General features: G+C 48.0%; 4 protein-coding genes and 1 non-coding gene across 5 annotated transcripts; 3 read left to right on the top strand and 2 right to left on the bottom strand.

Annotated features, from left to right (window-relative positions):
- Positions 1 to 1,218: 1,218 nt before the first annotated feature.
- UREG_08000 lies at positions 1,219 to 1,308 on the bottom strand. Its single transcript has one exon. It is a non-coding gene; the product is annotated as a tRNA-Tyr (tRNA).
- A 365-nt stretch (positions 1,309 to 1,673) lies between these two features.
- Positions 1,674 to 4,797, bottom strand: UREG_01151 (uncharacterized protein; the record flags this gene model as incomplete). Its single annotated transcript, XM_002541589.1, has 5 exons — positions 1,674 to 1,987; positions 2,180 to 4,078; positions 4,146 to 4,381; positions 4,446 to 4,654; positions 4,705 to 4,797. 5 exons carry the CDS (start codon positions 4,795 to 4,797, stop codon positions 1,674 to 1,676), a joined length of 2,751 nt encoding a protein of 916 aa, XP_002541635.1.
- Positions 4,798 to 5,802: 1,005 nt separating this feature from the next.
- On the top strand, positions 5,803 to 9,649 carry UREG_01150 (uncharacterized protein; the record flags this gene model as incomplete). The annotated part of the gene is made up of 3 exons (XM_002541588.1): positions 5,803 to 8,218; positions 8,298 to 8,945; positions 9,018 to 9,649. 3 exons carry the CDS (start codon positions 5,803 to 5,805, stop codon positions 9,647 to 9,649), a joined length of 3,696 nt encoding a protein of 1,231 aa, XP_002541634.1.
- Positions 9,650 to 10,855: 1,206 nt separating this feature from the next.
- Positions 10,856 to 13,429, top strand: UREG_01149 (uncharacterized protein; the record flags this gene model as incomplete). Its single annotated transcript, XM_002541587.1, has 3 exons — positions 10,856 to 10,894; positions 11,749 to 11,892; positions 12,701 to 13,429. The coding sequence occupies 3 exons, from the start codon at positions 10,856 to 10,858 to the stop codon at positions 13,427 to 13,429; spliced, it is 912 nt and encodes a 303-aa protein (XP_002541633.1).
- A 2,469-nt stretch (positions 13,430 to 15,898) lies between these two features.
- Positions 15,899 to 16,176, top strand: UREG_01148 (uncharacterized protein; the record flags this gene model as incomplete). The annotated part of the gene is made up of 2 exons (XM_002541586.1): positions 15,899 to 15,911; positions 16,016 to 16,176. The coding sequence occupies 2 exons, from the start codon at positions 15,899 to 15,901 to the stop codon at positions 16,174 to 16,176; spliced, it is 174 nt and encodes a 57-aa protein (XP_002541632.1).
- Between the last annotated feature and the right edge of the window lie 477 nt (positions 16,177 to 16,653).

Below are 16,653 nucleotides of genomic sequence, written 5' to 3'. Positions count from 1 at the left end.
ATATCACAGCACATGCCTCACAAAACCTCCCTTCACCTATACATGGGCTTAGGGCTCCCTACAGTTTCGAATCACCACATTTCAGGGGCGTCTGGATTGCTTCGTTCCAGAGATGAACGAGGGGACCGTTTTTCCCATATACCGGATCATGACCTGGCATCTCCACTCTTGAAATCTCTTCTTTTATCACGTTGACGTCCACAGGATTTTCCCCATACTCATTTCGCCATTGCGGTGCATCCTAAAGCAATGTGTCAAGACAGTCCTTGAAAACCTGGGAAAAGACCAGCGGCTTTACCTGTGGGTAGACACCGACGTATTTATAGTCCCCTTTGCTCTCAAGCGAGCAGTGTGTCGTGCCGGCAGGAAGAACGATTACATCGCCGGTGTTGACAGGTATATAAATACCACCTTTGTCATCGGATTTTCCACGGCCGATGATCAAGGTTGATGCACCTTGGAATATCCCTAATTTCAGGATATGTATCATTTGATCTAGGCTCAGCCGTAACGCAATAACCTTTTACCAACCCCCCCCCCCCCCCCCCCCCCCCCTTCTATCAAAATCATTTAATACCGTCCGAATAAGGACATACCATAGCACTCATGAGTATTAGGGTGAAAGTGATGGGTCCCAATATGACCCCATGTTCCCTTAATTCGCGCGCCCATGTCAGCATGGAAAAGTCGGAATGCTGGCGGCCGGGCAAGGCTTACTCGTTTCTCCCAGGCATTGGCCTGTAGAAAGTCCGAAGTTGACTCCTCAGTGTAGGGCTTGGGTAGCACTCCTCGATACAACAAAACCGGCAGGGGGCTATTTGGGGAATGAAGAGTTGATTGTAGATAGAACCTTTCAACCGTTGGTCTTGACATCCTGGCTATTGCTGAATACAGGGGAGATGGTATCATATCTGAAGAGCTGCTCAATAATGTTGGATCTTGCGTGTGTGTTTATGCACTCATCCCCATGACGCAACCGTTGGAGACTGGCATACCGTGTGGGGTTTCATGCGGGGATGCGGGCAAAGGGAAACGATGGCTAGAAGAGGGAATGTAACCCGCGTTGATAGCAGTCGGCTGGCCTCAAAGCGCGTATTAAGGCTTTGGATGTGCTTTTACCTAGGGTACGCTTTGTAGAGTGCGATGTAGTTAATACCAATGCCTCCTGGTCAGAGATAATCTAACGAAATCATGAAAAAAAAAGAAATGTGGTTGAACTCCCCCGAGCCGGAATCGAGCCGGCGACCTTTCGGTAGCATGAGTAATCCCTTTACAGCCGAACGTGATAGCCAACTACACCATCAGGGGTTCTTGTTGAACCTGCCCTACCAACATAGCAATATAGCCCACATACCCTTCATCAAGCGAACAGCTCTCGATTCAATTGTTTGAGCAAATCACCCATGATGGTACTAGTAGGACTGCATATGTAATTTTGCTTTTATTAGATTCTGGAATAAGAGTTTTATCTTTTCTTCAGACTTATTGAACTAGCCTCTTCTACATAGCATTGGTATGATCACTCTCGGGGTCAGCATTAGAGCAGAGATATAGCTTGACAAACGTGTCATAATCTGATTTATCACAGAACAAACCAGCAAGAAATCGCAGCATTATGTTTTCAGTGCAAGCATAAGAGGCTCTCCTAACTAATTTGAGAAAAGATATACAAATTAGAATGTATCCGTTTTGACCCTCAAGCGGGATCGCGGTGCTAAAAGACCCTCGATCATGATAATATGCATATGCCACCGGGCCCCGGCCCCTGCTTGGGGGACCGAGCTAAGGGCTCTCAGTATTTTGAGCCAATCGCCTCCGACGCTGTTCAAAAGTGCATTTCCCCATTCTCCATTCAGCTGAAGAGAGGATGTAATTTTAAGTGAGGCATCGCGATACCACGTGTCATATCCGCCGGAAATGCACGTCTCTGCGACTGATGGTATTGCCTTGGATGTCCTAATCCTGCTTCTCACAAGCATCAAGGCCTCTAATAAACGGGAAGTGGGAAGTTCCCTGATGCTTGAATTTTAGGTTTCGAGGGGAAGAAAGCTGTTGTAAAGTATTGAACGGTTCGCATCTCCACCCTTTGAAAGGGAAGCATCCATGGTTTACGCCCATAAAATGGGCCGTCTAGGTGTGCCAAAAAATCACATTTTTCGGAAAGTGTTACCTGACGCACTCCGACGATCCTTTGTATGGCGAGACGATTCTCTGGCACTGTCAAAGACTGGCTTTCGTCGAGGTTTAGCTTGAGGGGCGAATGTGACTGTTTTCTCACCCACAGCGCGACTAACAGCAGCCGGCCGGGTTTTGGCCCGAGTCTTCTGGACTCTGGACTCAAATGAACGATCGCGAGCTTTGGCTGTCCGAGAAGATGACGATACTTCCATCTTTGGCGGAGCGCGCTTGGTTCGTTTATAAGAGGATGTAGATATAGATGTGGAGGATTTGGTTTTAACTGGTCTTTCATCTTCGCTTGATGATTCATCGGTACTTGAACCCGGGACCTCCTCGATAGCTTCTTCTTCCGCAGCCGTTAGTCCCCTTTCGCGTTTTTCGGTCGGAGCAATTGTGCCGCTTGGGTTCAAAGCCAAGAACTCTCTCGACGTCTCGTCCACAGCGAAATCTTCATCCTCGAACAATCTGGCGAAACGAGGATCATTAAGTAAGCCGTTCTTCGCAGAAGTTGAATCAGGCTTGACAGTGCTTTCGCTGCCTCCTTCACCGCCTTGGGCAAGGATTCTCTGAGCCTGGCGTCTTTCATGGCGCTCTTCCTTCTCCAGGAGTCTCTCTGCCAGCTTCTTGTTGACCTTGACGGAGACTTTCTTGCTTCCGCGTATCCGGCTTTCTCGCTCCTTATCGATCTTCTCCTTGATCCGTTTCGCACGTTCTTCTTCCCAAACAAAGGGATTGGTAATTAAACGCGCCTCTTCATATAGTCGCTGTGCCACAAAATAACCATGCATATAAGGCCGCAGAAGTGTGGTTCTTCCAATGAGATGCTCCAGGTTCAGAGACCGTAATTGCGGTACTGTCAAGAATTTGTAGTTGTCGTAAACAGAGCCAGCTTGGCCAGTGTTAAAAGCATGCGGGTCGTTCGGGTCCTCTGCCATTTCTTCAACGAGATTGTCCAGAAACGCACACCATTTGGGTGCTGGGCCGAGTTGAGGAATAAAAAAGGCGTGTTGTTGTCTTCCTTCGTTTGCTGTCAATATCATCCCGCTATCTTTACACCAAGCAACGCAGTTAATGTCAACAGCAGGCTCGACTGAAGTCCATGGCGTGCCGTCTCTGGCATCCCAGATTTTAATAATTCGTTTATCGGATGAAAGGATTTTCGGGTCGGATGTTTGTTCGCGGCTGGAAGTAGTGGGTGTGAGGAAGTCTAAGGTGTGGATCGGATAGCCATATCCTTGGTCCTTTTTAAGCAACGGAACTGGCGAGCGTAGATCATATAAATAAATGAGTCCTTGCGACGAGCCAGTGGCGAGGGTTAAGCCAGATCTGTGAAATCGCAAGGCAGTGATTTCAGATTTCCCTTCTCCAAGTTGAGAGTCCGAAGGGGGCAGGAGAACAGCAGCTCTTCCCTTTGCCCTCGAATCCCACAATTCAACGGTCCCCAACGAAGTTCCGAATGCCAATAAATTATGGCTTTCTTCAGCAATAGCCCCAGTATTTACGCTCCCTGTGTTGATCCCACCCTGCAAAGCTCCTCCGCCGGCTGAGGTAAAATCATCACCACCTACATCGACTTCATAGCTGCGCATATATCGACCTTGCTCTAAGTTCAGTCGAAACACTTCACCCGTGCCATCTTGGTTGACACCTACTGCCGGGACCAGTGCCTCAGTTGACTGCCTATCGTACATCAGGTCGCGGCCGTATCTAGGTAAGCGCATCGTATAGTGGCATCCTTGTGGAGTGTGGAATTCTAGCGATCGATCCGCCTGCAAATGCAAAGATTTCGAGTAATCGGAGGATAAAAGCTGGAAGGTCGTATTCAAGGAAATAGTATGACGCGCCCATGAAAGAGATAAATGCGGCAAATAGTGTGTATGAATTTGGGGTTTGTAGGTCCCTAATTTCCCACCAGTTATTATCGTTGTTTTATTTTTCCAAGGTCCGAAGGGAATCCAGACACGTACCGGTGCTCATCACCCACTGCCCATCTTCACTAACTCGAATGCACTGACTAGCTTCTTCGAACTCGAAATCCTGCAGTAACTCGACTCTGTTCGCATACTCGGGATCGGTCTTCAAACTTCGCTTCCGTCTCCGGGCCAACCATTCTGGAAGCGGGCGGGCAGTGGAAGAACCAGAGATGGTATAAACAGGGACTGCGGAGTGATTGGTGAGCTTCATCGCTGTAACCTTCTCACGCCTGTTGTCTCAGCTGTTTCTCGGCCAGGGCAGCTCTCGCTTGAATTCTGCCGATGAAAAATAACTTATTTGATGCCAAGACATCGAGAAAGCTCGAGGCGGGCACTAGCCCCGACTCGGCATGGTCACACGCCAAGGCCCATGGGACCATGGCCTTTTCGAGCATCTTCAAATCTGATATCGGCCTCTTGACTTCACGTCGGTCGTTCAGATCCCTCTCCCGGTCAATGATACCCGATACCAATTTGGTTATTTGGCTTGTATAGCTTTCTGGCTTTGGGAATCACATTATATCCTCTCTATGATTACTCCAAAAAGACCTACTTCCTCGTTTGGCCGTGCCTTGGCAATCTGATATCGGACGTTGCACTCCTGACAATGCGGAGGCTCCACGAAAACGTTGGAAGTCAAGGCCATTGCAGCTTTTCAAAATAGGCACCAAGGTGCCCTGTTTGTATTTGGAAATGAATTCTCGCCATTTCCTATTCTATCTATCTTCATGTGACCCCCTTTCCATGGCGGCCATAAGTGGTGACAAGGACATCTTTATGCACAATGGAGTTCCCAGCGGGGGCGGTAACCAATTATCGAATGACCGTGGGTTTTACCCCGTTTTGCTCCGAATCTTTTTTCAATACCAACTAAGTATCTAGGAAATCTATTCCACCATCCACTGGAGAATATACGGCATTGATTCTCGCCACGCACCATCCCCTGGAAGTGAAGGGCCAGGGCGTTCAGCCTCGGTTTCTGCAATTGAGCTTGAATCTGTGGCCCTTGCACTGCGGGATCAAGGCTGTCTTGTTGATGCTGTTCCTGGTGGCGACGGGCTGTGGATCTTTTCGCATAATGCTGCGTTTGAACAGCTCCAATCATTTTCCATCGTGGAAAATGATCCCTCCTTTAATATCCTTCGGATTGGGATGATGACGCTTAGGCGTAAGCTAACTTTCATTGGGATGATAAATATGGGATGTGCTGATTTTAGTTACAGATTTCCACACAGAATTCACGCCATTGGGCTACCTCATCAAGCGCCTCATGACTGAACCCCAAAGCGCCATCATTTCTCCACTAACGCAACAAAAATTTGCGAATCCGAAAGAAAGTTATTCTATTAGGCGAGAAAATCTGACCACTTCAGCGTTTTATAGGGCATTTACATCCGCTGTCGCAGGCTTGCTTTCGCTCCGTGCCACACAATTACACGGGGCAATACCACTGGGTAAAAGGACACTCATTACCGTTTCCCACCCTGGGACCGTTCCTACTAGAGGTAGTAATGCCAATCCCATGCAAGGGTATACAACGCTTTTGTCGACTCTTAATATCGAACTTAGTTTCAAGTCTCTCGTTATTTCTTGGCGAAACATCCCACAATTGGGATTGCAACAATTATCCTTAATCAAAGGTCTTGAGACAATGGATGGCGTATCCCAGCATGAGGACATATGGTTAGCACCAACGGGCTCCGTTTGTCGATATATCGGGCCCGATCCTATGAAATCTAGCAGCTCGCAGTGGGATCTGTCACTTCGTGACTACGGTAACCTCGATTTTTCAGCAGGGACAAGTCCGCTATATCCAAAAGAATGGAAAGTAGCTGTTTATAGGCACCTCCAAGGTTTTGGCCTTTGCCTGGACGAACCAGGAATAGAAATATGGATTGAAGTCGAAGCGCATAGGCCGCTAGAGCCTCAATGGGCTGGGTCTGGGGCCGAGAATCAAAGTTCGGTTGCATATAAAAGATTCCTTTGGCCTGCTCGTTTATGTTTTCGACGATCTGCGCAACGTCCTCTTGCCCATGTTAGAGGAGCTGAACTTGTCGATCCCACAACCTTAGATCCTCTGAAATTTGCAGAAAAATGGTTCAAAGAGATGGACTCAGGCGAATCGCCTCAAGTTTTGATGACAGCGCTTGAAACCCAGGAACCCGAGGATTTGCAGCCTAGGCTTGCGGTGGTACCAGAAAAGATCAACAGCCCAGAAACCTTTGCCAGTCTGGCTCACAAAATAACTTTCAATGAGCGCTCCGCGAGTGCTGTTTATCCCACTCCCCCTGGTGGCGTTACAGGAGCCGGATTTACCCCTGTTCCCTCTGTTGATAAGCTTCCAGCATTTAGCGCCGTTGGATTAAACAATCTTGTGCAAGACAAACCCGGGCCAGTTAGTGCCGGCTTGTCACAAACTGGGTATCGGGCGACCCCAACTTCATTGCCTGCTGTTGACGCGACAGCGCCTGCATTGGAAATTGGGTCCGGTATGTACGATACCACTGTAGACGACAATCCGTTTGATGAAATGGATGATAATCTCGAGGCGAAGGAAGTTACCGAAGCTGATTTTAATTTTTTTGATGAACCGGATTTTACAAATTTTCCGGGCGAAGGAATGGAAATGTCGTTGCAAAATACTAACGATCTGTTCGAAGACCCCCCTGAGGCTCTCCAAGCTGAAACCCTTCAGCCTGTTGACAATGCCGTTGGGCTCCCACCTCTCTCAGCCGAGGAGCAGGAAGGGGGTTATAACACAGAATCCGGCGAGCAATCTCTAGTTTCGCCTCCCGCCAAGGTCATTATACAAGAAAATTTAGGTGAACTGAACGACGGTAGCTCCTATGAGCCAGTGATTCCACACAGGCCTCTTAGCCCCATGAATATACGCGATATTCTATCTACGAGCTGCCTTAGTAGCCTTTCCCCAAACCCGTCAAGCCCCAGCGGTCGCACAACGAAAGGCAAAAGCAGAACGGGTTACGAACCGATTTTATTTAGAGAGAATTTGAATTTCTCTGATGGAAAGTATAGGTTGGACGGAAAATTTTGGTTTTTGCCTGAAGTCAAGAGCCCCAAGCCTAGCGATCGAGCGGCAATGAATTTATCTGATATACCGACAGTTGGCATTCCACAATGGCCGAACAAAGAACAGCGTCATCTTTCTTGGGAAAGTACAGCTGGGAATCGGTCGGAGGGCGATGTGCAGTCCAGTTCAATTTCCTCCAATCAATCTTGTGATGATGACAGTGAACCCGGCAATATATCCCCAGATCGTTGTGATACTGGCCTACGTTTATTTCTAGGTACGAAGGATAACAGTCAGCTTTTTAAAGATAAAGATTTTACACCGTCACCCATGGAGCTGTCGACTGTCAACACGGAAATCTCCAATATGGGTATGGACGTAACTGTGTCAGCATTTTTGCGAACGTTGCTATTTGCTTCGACAGACTGGTCTTTGGACGGCTACTTTACATTGGCTGCTGCATACTACCCTGTCCTTCCCCAGAAAGGGGATTTGGTCCAAGTCGCACAGCTCGTGGTGGATCAATTTACTCAATCCAGCCTAAATCACAACCGCTATGAGTGTTCTAGAATAAAAAATGACTACCAGAACATTTTGTTATTCTGCTCTACGGAGAAGGACGACTGGCACGGTAAATTCAGCAGTTTCGATCTCAAGCGCTATACATCAATCGATGATGAAAACTCAATGCAAGGTTTACGCAAAGACTTTCGATACGCAACCGTTGGCTCCTTGTCAAAATTGGATTCACCCCACATTAGGATTCATCGCGGGAAATACGATCTCGAAGTCCTTGCTCCTGCTGTATTCTTCTGGGAGTCATTCGGGTTAGAGCCTACACAAGGGCAAAAAGACATAGTTGCTTTTTGCATTCACCCAGAGAGCGCAGTGGAAAGCGCGGATGCCTTTCTTGATAGGTTTGGTTTACTATATTCAAGTGCCAATTTTGGGCAGCATTCTCGACCTCGAGGCTCGAAAGGGTTAATTTCCTGGGGCTTGGACCCGATTGGGGGTCGAGAATATCCTGCGGTAATGAGTAAGTTACGGTATACTTGCGAACGCCTTGGTAAGAGCCACCTTTCCTATCTTCCACGCATATTCTAATCTTTGTATAGGAGATGTTATAGCTAGCCTACCTCCGGGCGGTGAGACCATAGTCATATACATTGTCAATCCATTTCCTTATGAAGCTGCAATCGTGGATATCTGCACAGCGTTTCTCTCTCTTTTCCGGAAGTATATATCGAACTTTGACAAACATACTACTCAACTTAATGAGATCGCTTTGCAGATACTCCCATTCGATTTTATCGCATCTTTGACGTCAATTGTGACACCTTCGCAATTAGATTATTTGCGCCTGGCGTTTGAAGTGTATTCTCGCTGCCCACCAAAAAGCCGATCCTCCGACATCCTCAGTTGTGCCCCGCCATTTACTTTGGCCAAATCAATCCCGAAGATTGTCCCGTTCAAACTGGCGCTGGATCCCGGATCTCCCTTGACAGAAAGGCATTCCCTTCATATCGCATATTCTAAAAGTCTTGATCAGCGTTGGGTTACTACCGCATGGACGGATAATTTGGGACGAGACCAGTTGACTATGACATACTGTTTGCGTGAAAAGAATTCTAATATCTCGAGGCCAATGTCGGAGATTAGAGCAGATATCTGGGACGTGACCCGGCATATCATAGGCAAATCTCACGCCTACTGGCGTGTTATGGTAGTTACGGATGAGCCAGTAGAACTGAACGAAACAGAAGGTATTTCTCACATCAAGCAACGACACCCGCTTTCATTTCTGTCTATGCTTTTGCTAACTTATCCTTTTGCAGCCTGGATATCGCTAGCACAGCACCATAACCAAACAAACGCCACAAAAATAGAGCTAACACTCCTCAGCGTCAATGTCAAGCCATGTCTCTATCTCAAACTCCCTTCGCCACCCCTGCAAATCAGCACATATACGGGACCTACTTCCTCAACACCAGCCTCAACCCCGAACCCTGGTATTCCCTCTCCTGACCCATCCGCCGCAGCACCAACTCCTCCTCCATCATCCGCAGAACAAGCGCAAACCCCTGTTCCCCAAAGTTTCGACACTCCTGACTCCGAAACCATTCTCGTCGATAAATCCGACGAAACATGGTCCATCACACTGTCACATCGTCTCAATACATCCCCCTCTTTGACCAGCTATCACTCAGCACTCGCTAGTGGATATCTCATTCGTCGCCGCGGCGGGACCAGCAACACAGACGGAATAGCGTCTCTCTGTGTAAATGTAGTCTTTACACACGCCCGCATCCCAACTGAGCTTCTATTGAAGGATATATTGCGTATGTACCGCGACCTGGCAGCCTTGGCAAGGACAAAGGGTATTATCCATGCTCAAGGCGATGATGTGCTGCCCTGGCACATTTCTACCGTAGTGAGAGGGAGAGAGTTTTTAAGCCTTGTTTTATAACTCACTTTTTTGGCTATTTCTATGGTAATATCTGGGTTATATATCTGTATTGCGTCCTTTCTATCTTTTTTATTTTATTTTCCAATTTTAGTCTGCTATATATCCATTCTGGGGGCATTGTGATTTTCCACTGATGGTTGACTTTGGTCAGTTTGTCTGTTTATCGTATTTTCAGGAGTTTAACCAGCGGCTTCAAATGCATTACGAAATATGTACTGTACATGATAATAGCGACGATAACCGCTTGTATCGGAAGCTTAAAGAAATACAGACTTGTATTGCTCGAGAAGTGAATTCTTGATACGCAGTGCCTTGACAAACGGTCCTCCCCAACGATAGCGGAAATTCCATTTGTAAGTCAGCAAGTAAGTTATGACACCCATATTTCAGTCCCCGGAGTTATTTCAGCATGGAGCGCGACGGATGTATACCGCAGGCGCCGTGCCTAAAACGGCTGGCTTTGCGTATACTTGGATATGGACTGTCGTATTTGTAATCAAAAGAGGGTAGCAGCCAGTTTTCCTTAGCGACGAAGTGGAAATAACAATAGATATTGTGCGAAACAATCGCGCTGAGAGTCCAGCCCGTTGGCCGTCTGCTTTGACAAATGATATTTGGCGAATGAAACGGCAACCGTTAAGATATCAGAGCCGTGACAAAAAGATGGGTGTGGGAATGCATGCATGTGACGGCATGGCTGAAGCAACAGATCCACGGAAATGCCGACGTACGCAAAAAGAAAAGTGCAAAACCGAGTAGGGTAACCACCCGGAATCCGAAAAACCGCCTAGGGTAAACTTGTGCCTATTATTTGGCTAGTGAAGGAAAGCAAATTGGAATCAATTTGCCACATAAAAGAGGGGGCAGAAAAGGTAAGTGCGGGCGAGGGTTGCGAACCCCGGCCAGGCAGCAAGGCGGGCTTGCTTGCTAGGACAATACTGGATGACCTCGACATCGTTTCGCTCAAATAACCCGGTTTCCCAATCCCGTATTGCAGATACTTGGGGAGAATAACGCACAGAACTTCCTAACCAATGAGGCTCGCAAGGAAAGGAGATCACGGCGGTAGCGGTACCCCACTCAGTCGTTGAGAGCTGAGATGGATTAACAGTAGCGCTGATTTGTTCCAAGGTGATGCTCATTACAGTGTAATGTTGTTTACAACAGCGGCATCGGGTAAATCCGCGTGCATTCCACTAAGCCAACATGAGCCCATGGCCGGAAGCCAAAGGTAGTGCGGAGCAGGTATTATCCAATACGCAAGACGGAATCCCGTTTTCAGTGGCAAGAAGGGCAAGACTTTGTCCCGCTGTGTGTGATTGACGGCCGAGATGGACTAAAATGAGAATTGTCATTGCCCAAGCTCTAGAGCAAGTCAGGGATATGCAAATCAGCCGTTTCCATTTGACGACCCTTGAGAATCATCTGACATTGTACCCGCAAAGGACGGGGACCTTCGCACAGCCTCTCCTTGGGTAACCAACTTTGCCAGAGTTCGTGCGGAAAACTAGAGTCAATACGCCAGAGGTTAGAGCCGTACTTGACAAACTAGTTGATGTATGCTCAAAAAATAGAGACCACAAGAGTAAAGGTGGATTTTCCTAGTATCATTCGGGTACTAGAAACTGGGAATCTTAAAGCATAGAGGTCTTATCAACTGCGGTTGGCACAACGTTGACCGTTTCAAGAGTTGCTTCTGGGGTGATCAATGGGAAGAGGATTCTTCTGGGGGCCTTGCATAGTCTGGAGCAGATTCCTTTTCTGTTCATACACCAAGAAACATTGGGAGCACTGTGGGAGCAGACTCGGAGAACTGCCTGCTGTCCGTTGCATGAGACAACAAGAGTTGAAGTCGGCCGGATGCGATGTTGTGGCTGGTGACAGGCTAGTGGGTGTGGCTGTTGTTGACGCTTTCCCTAGACAGGACTAGGGGAGGCTCACGGGTACTCTAACCTCCTTGCGGTTAGCGCGAAAAGTCGAGGGACGGCTTGAGAACAACAACTCCTCAATCTAAAAGACACTGCAAGCTGCGTGAAAAGACAATTGCAGAATCAAACTTGCATACTGGGGAAGCTGCACCGCTCCCTGCATCATGCTAGATCCCGCTTTTCGAGCTCCTGTTCCTGAATACGATGATGAACGGATTGGTGGAGAAACATATCAGCCTCAATGTGGCTGCACGTCAGGCTAAACCAGTGGCACAGCCTTATGACGGGTGGATGCCAGATGGAGAGAAGCGCACAGTGCGTGTTCTTAGCATGAAGCCAACAAGTTCTATTGGGATGGGCTTATTCGCTCAAAGCCGAAGTGCTGCCTGACTCATACCCGCTGTCTGTGATGCAGGATGCATCTCCCCCACCACCCTCCCTGGTTCTCCGCACTTTATTGGGCAATTACGGGTTCTGCAGTGACTGCAAATCGTTGCTCTTCAATGATGCGTCATGATTGGAGTTCGCGTCTGTGCTCGTTGAAAGCCAACCCAAACTGCTCTGCCTTGAGGAGTTGAGGTGGATGCCGCGTGAGGAAGCGCAACTCCGCTCTGCCCTCCAGAGCCCCGCTCCTCCGTGCAAAGACAGCTGAGAGCACAGTGGGGAGGACTTGCACACAGTCATCGGCGCAACAGCTGATCTCTGAAATCTGCCTTTTTATGGACACCGGAACTCGAAGCGCAAGTTCCACTCACGTCGTCGGCGCTTCTTTGGGGTTAGCGTTGCTGCAGGGTGAGCCAGCATGCCTGGTACCGTCACGTTACGCCGAACGGCGTGATTGCGGCCGTGAATCCCTGACGTCAATGCGCGATTTACCGTATTACTGCGTATTGGCGCGATATTCTTTACCGCTATCCCAGGCACCCAGCCCTCCCCATACGCCACACTCTCCAATGAATTAAGCTTCCTGCACTCTCTTTGGCGTGCGGATGATATGACGGTTCGCAGTCATCGAAAAATAATACTGCCTGGCCATGGACTATATATACTGCAGCGGCACCCCCCGCTGTGCCAGATATTCCTCAATCATTTCCACACCCAGTCTTCATACCCCAATTGATAGCAACAACCATCGAACACTTCCGCCTTTCAGGAGGCGCAGATATCCCTGGCTCCCAGAAACAAACTGCTCCCTTTCGACAATTCGTTTGGTTCGCAAGAACTTCCAAGCGCATTGCGACGTTCTCTCCGCCGCCTGGGACTCCGTCATTTGCTCAGCATGCCGTCCATCCTCTCCCAACCGGCTCCTCAGTCTAAAGCGGTCACCGGTCGCCCACCGCTTGACGACGAACTCTACGTGATGGAGCGTTACGCCAGTCACGCCGTGCACTGCGCTCCATGTGCGCACCCTTACACAACAATACGACGAGGACAATCCCTTTGCTCACGTGGAGCTCGCCATGTCACCAATATGGCTCAATACATTTATAGCCGTGACGGCAAAGCCTATTCCGTGGCGACAAAGGACCGTGGACAAGCTCAAGAAATCGCTATCCCGTCGAGATTTGCAGTCATCGCGGAGCTAATGCGTGCGTTCGAGTACGGACTCAAAGTCAAGAAGGCACAGGCAGTGGTCATTCACGACAAGCGCAACGATACACAAGAACTGCCTTCAACGCCTGTGCAGCTTTCAGCTCCAAAGACGCCTGCTATCTATACTCCGAAGCCAGCGACGGGGATTGTTTCCAATACTCAGTTAGTCCGCCAAAATCAAGATCTTCAAGAAATTGGGGAACCCGAGAAACGCTACAATAGCCCACGAATAAAGACTCCCGGCCAGTACCTCCGCTGAAGCAAGTTTGCTATGCTTGAAACAATACTCCTTTTCAGCCACAGAGAAAAAAAAGACCAAATAAACATTCCAACTTAGAGTTTGAAGCTCTCGCGAGACAGTCCCGTATGACTTTTGCCGTCAGCCTTGTGCGGCGACCAAATATAGCATTTTGGGTGCGATGAGGAAACGAAGCCGGAACAAACCTTTTTGAGATTGTTTTGACAGCAAGTGATATAGCTGTTGGGTTTACTTACTCATTTTGTTGGTGGCAATGCCCTTTTCAAGCCTCCAAGTATGGAGAATCAAGCGTTCCACGATGATTTAGGAACGCGCGTTTTGTTAAATGTGGGATTTTGGTGTGTCACATGGGACAAAGCAGCGATGACGAGAAATTCTGAGAAATCAGTACTCGTCGAGGGAAGGACGGAGAGAAAGAAGTGGAAGAAAGAAGAAGAGAGAAGGATAGTTGTCCTGTACAATGCGCCGGTTGCAGCCTTGTTACATTTACGATGTGGTACCTCGTTGTACCCCTATGTACCTATACACTTTGTATATTAGCCTAGCTACCCCAGAAATACATGACGTCAAGTCATTCACCAACAGCAGTACTAATCGACGTTGTTAACCAGAGAGAAAAAAAGTATTCTCCGTGATGCCATCTGCTCCCTCTTGGTTTTCCTTTTGCTCTGAATAACAATCCCTGGCCAGCTGAACACCTGCCCCGTGCCCGTTCTGTAACCTCCTCGTCGTGCTGCCTAAAACACCCCCAGCACAGCCAAGAAAAGAGCCCGATCCCGATTCGGTCGCACTGACATTCCTCCCACAACTCCGCCACTCCACAACGGCAATCTAGGAGGATTCCAGGCTAAAAGCAGAGGTTTCTCCGTTGGATTCTTCCGACGGGCAGTGCTTGGCTGGGGGCTAACCTGTTCTTTCGCTAGCGTCAGTCTTTAGCGAGTCACGGCGACTGAGGGCTTCTCCTGAAGAGGGTGTGAAGCCGGGTTCTTGCTACCTCCCATTTGCGTTTAGTTTCTTTCCTTTTTTTTTTCCCCTCTGATGCGCCGCTTTCAAGCACCAAGCTGTTGCCTAACTTGCAGTCTATCAGATGATGAAATGCTCGTGGGCACTTGGTGGCAAGAACAGAGATCATTTTTTCCGGCGCCGTATGAGGTCAAATGCCAGCCTGATCCCCCGCCAAAACCCTATTGAAGCAGAAGGCACTCCCACCCTTTCTCAATGTCAATGCTGGATGATATTTCGGTCCATTACGATTACATCGTCATTGTCTAAATAAAAAGAAAGGATGAAAATTTAAGAGTGATTTGGATACGGAAACTCCAGCCTCTTTTGACTAACCCCTTATCGAGTCTTGCGCGCTAGAAGAGAGACAATTTACGTTCATGTTGCTTCCTTTTCTCCCTTCTAAACTACCATCCCGGGATATCTTTATCGTTCCCCGCGCACTATAGGGGACCTATCATTTCCAGGAAGCATCCTTAACAAAAGGGCCAACGATGTGTTGCGCAACCTTCACCCAGGAATCCTGGCTTACTCTGTACTATGATGGTCATCATATACATTGAATACTAGCTGAGCCAGTCAAAATTTAATCTATTTTATTTTCAATCATTCTGTCGGACCTTGTGCTCAGGACAAAAACCATCTAACGGGCCAGTCGGACAGTAGCGTGAGGCCTCTAGAGCTTAAGTTTGCTCTCAATAGCGAGATATTCTAAGAAGCATCGTTGGCCACGAAGGTTCAGAGATTCAGACCTTAACCCGAGGAACTCATCGTACATTCCACTTTGCGTTCATTTCAAGGTCTTTCGAGTCTCTGTAAATAATAGGCCAGGACAAGATGGCTGACAAAATCGGTTGGCGAAAGCATGGGATAAAACAGGCATCCTGGAAAGGTATTGTTTAACCGGCCGCGCGACGTTGCAGCAAGACGATAAGCCTAAGAGATCGTCTTGGATATACCCCTCTCTCTGCCTGGGGAATCCAGTCAGGCACAACTCCCAGATCATGGGCCGGTGGTATCTAGCATCGCGGTTATTGGTATGTTGCTTGCTGTTTTTGGTATTAAATACAAATAAAACTCAGTGCAGCTGTTGAGTATCACACCGTAACCTACCTTCAGCTAAACTAAGGTCAGAAATTCCCTTTGGAAATTAATCATGAAGATGTGGGAGCCATCAAACTGCACAAAGATGGTTGGATTGACCGACGGACGTTAAGATAAAGTTGAATTTGGGTTAGTTAGAGCCCTTAGTCATCCATTGCTTAGTGAGCCGCTAACCAGCGAGTCACGTGGCTCCCGATTCGGAACCTTCGAAACCAATGTGAACTTCGTTCACGGGTGAAAAAGCTACTCGAAGGAGACGAAGCCCATAAAGTGCGGTTACCCAAACGATATTTTGCATTCGGTTGGGAATATTTCATCTATTTCCTCCCTCATCGGTCACCCGGCATCAATTGGCCCTGAAAGATGGCCAAAAAAGGTAAGCAAATTTTCTCCAAGCATAAATTGTCGCCAATCAATTTTGGGGGGTTATGCTCAGAAAACAATTCAATCCCGTTTGCTAATGTGGTTTCTGCCTCTTAGCCAAATCCCGCACTATCGCCGTTCGCCTTCTGAGCATGGCCATGACCGGTTACTATAAGACCCTTGTCCGACCTCGCGCAAGCAGACCGCTCAGCATGCTCAAATACGATCCAGTCGTCAAGAAAAAGGTTTTGTTCCTCGAGGTTAAACGGGGCAAATAGGCTCATCGATGTATTCCACTGTCCTAGTGCGAGGATGGTTGAACCAGGGCTTAGAAGTCGACGTTTGGTGGGAATATGTATGCGATACCACAAAAATGTGATCTGCGTGATTCTTCGATCGGGGGACCATCTTGACACGAATATAGCAATGCCCCACTGCTATTTATTTTCGATATCACTAGACCTTCGGTTCTGTCAGTGTTTAACGCCTTCCAGCAACAATAGCCTTCCCATGATCTCTATACGTGGAGCGAAATGACTTTTGGTTGGAGTTCGGGGTTGGGGAACAAAGAGAACCCTCCGCGCAGTCGGACATGTATATTCTGCAACATGTTTTCTAGCTGTACTTTACTTCTGCATTTTAGGGGGCGTTCTCCTTTTTGGGAATAGAGACTCTTATTCGACCGCTAACTTATATTCTCATATTATCATCTTCCTCTTCAAGCTACATATCGTCTATATTAATGCAAGTTAATA

This window comes from Uncinocarpus reesii, genomic scaffold (genome assembly GCF_000003515.1).
Source record: "Uncinocarpus reesii 1704 scaffold_1 genomic scaffold, whole genome shotgun sequence".
In the NCBI taxonomy this organism is placed as follows: domain Eukaryota; kingdom Fungi; phylum Ascomycota; class Eurotiomycetes; order Onygenales; family Onygenaceae; genus Uncinocarpus; species Uncinocarpus reesii.
The sequence above is the reverse complement of the archived record's forward strand: the minus strand, read 5'-3'. Positions and strand labels throughout refer to the sequence as shown.